Source organism: Aphanomyces astaci, assembly GCF_000520075.1.
Source record: "Aphanomyces astaci strain APO3 unplaced genomic scaffold supercont1.38, whole genome shotgun sequence".
Lineage (NCBI taxonomy): Eukaryota > Oomycota > Saprolegniomycetes > Saprolegniales > Verrucalvaceae > Aphanomyces > Aphanomyces astaci.
In genome coordinates this window covers 184,151-185,517 of record NW_009798301.1, presented here as the reverse complement: position 1 = coordinate 185,517, position 1,367 = coordinate 184,151, and the positions used below count along the sequence as shown (strand labels likewise).

Genomic DNA, 1,367 nt, shown 5'->3' with positions numbered 1-1,367 from the left:
CACCGACCCCCGTCCGTGAGGCCAGCTTGACGACAGTGGCCCCGGTAACGCCGTGAAGATGCGACTGTTCTCCAAAGCCCGTTGTGTTGGGAGATCAAGGAGGCGCTGAAGGTAACCCTAGCGCCCCAAGCATCGACCCCCCGTCCCTCCGGTCAGCTTGACGCCAATGACCCCCAAGATGACCAACGCATGGTTGACCTTCATTTGGTGAGTGTCATGGCAGACCTTATGGTTTTGTCGGTTGGTGGAGGTGATGGTTTCATCGAAGGCAACCCTGGTGCAACCCAGGCGCATCCTCTTGTAGCCTGAGCCGAGTTGGGAATTGCTTCCGAAAGATGGCACTTCTACTGCTCCTCGTGGATACTCCGGTGCAGGATGTCCTCCTCTTTCACTGGCCAGGAGAGCGTTCAACCAATGACTCCACGACGAGTGACCCCAATGCGGCGCCGCCGCGACTGCCCCGTCAGGCACCACGGAACAAACGCTCGGCATTAGCTGGCAATTTCGCCGGGTGCGGCTCGATGGACGGCAAGACCACTAGATACTGCCGGCGAATAGGTGCGAGACGAGGGCTTGAGGTGCGAGACAATGACGTGGAACACTACAGGGGGACTTGGAGCGGCTATGGCAGCTGGAACATAGCTGAGTGGGCGACCAAGTCGTGAAGCGAAGTGGCAGCGTTTGCGTCGATGCAGTCTGCACCTTAAGTGTGGTTGCGAGTGTCAACGCATCGATTGATTTGATCGGAGGCAGATTGCGCAACAGCACGTTCCAAGTGGTTCTCGAGCGAAACCCCGGCACCCCGATTCAAAACGTGTTCGTCCACGTTGTAGACGTCTTGATCACGTGGATCTGCCGCCAGGACACGTCGACGTTGCATCGGTACGTTAAAGTCCACATTTGGCAACCAAATTTACAAATGACAACGAATCCAGGGACGTCCTTGTCCACACACTCATTGAAATGCGAGATCTTTGGTCGACTACCCAACTTGCCCGGCTAAACTCCTCTGTGGTGTAATAAGTCATGGCAGTTGGACACGTCCCTCGGTGCGGCTCTCTCCATCTGTTCACGTCGTTGTTTCTGACTTGTGAACTGGTGTAGTGCTAATGATGGTAGTCATGTTTGCATCGTTCACAATATTCACATGTGTAGTTGCATGGCGAGCTGGCTGCAACATCAGTGCGTTTCACTGTTGTAAATGTGTAGCGCGGTGTTTTGGAGTGTAGCTCTTGTGTCCATTGGACACAAACCACAAGGTGGCAGCTAACATTAGTTCCTAACATGTTGCATCTCAACTTGACGGACCTTGCGAAGTCCGATCCAAAGGCAAATCACAAAGTGAATTCCCCCCAGTGGCAAGTAGA

The 1,367-nt window shown here is 54.2% G+C and overlaps 1 protein-coding gene across 1 annotated transcript; it reads left to right on the top strand.

The window, feature by feature from the left end:
• Positions 1–335: 335 nt before the first annotated feature.
• On the top strand, positions 336–1,020 carry H257_12065 (hypothetical protein; the record flags this gene model as incomplete). The annotated part of the gene is made up of 3 exons (XM_009839174.1): positions 336–658; positions 754–882; positions 936–1,020. 3 exons carry the CDS (start codon positions 336–338, stop codon positions 1,018–1,020), a joined length of 537 nt encoding a protein of 178 aa, XP_009837476.1.
• Positions 1,021–1,367: the final 347 nt, after the last annotated feature.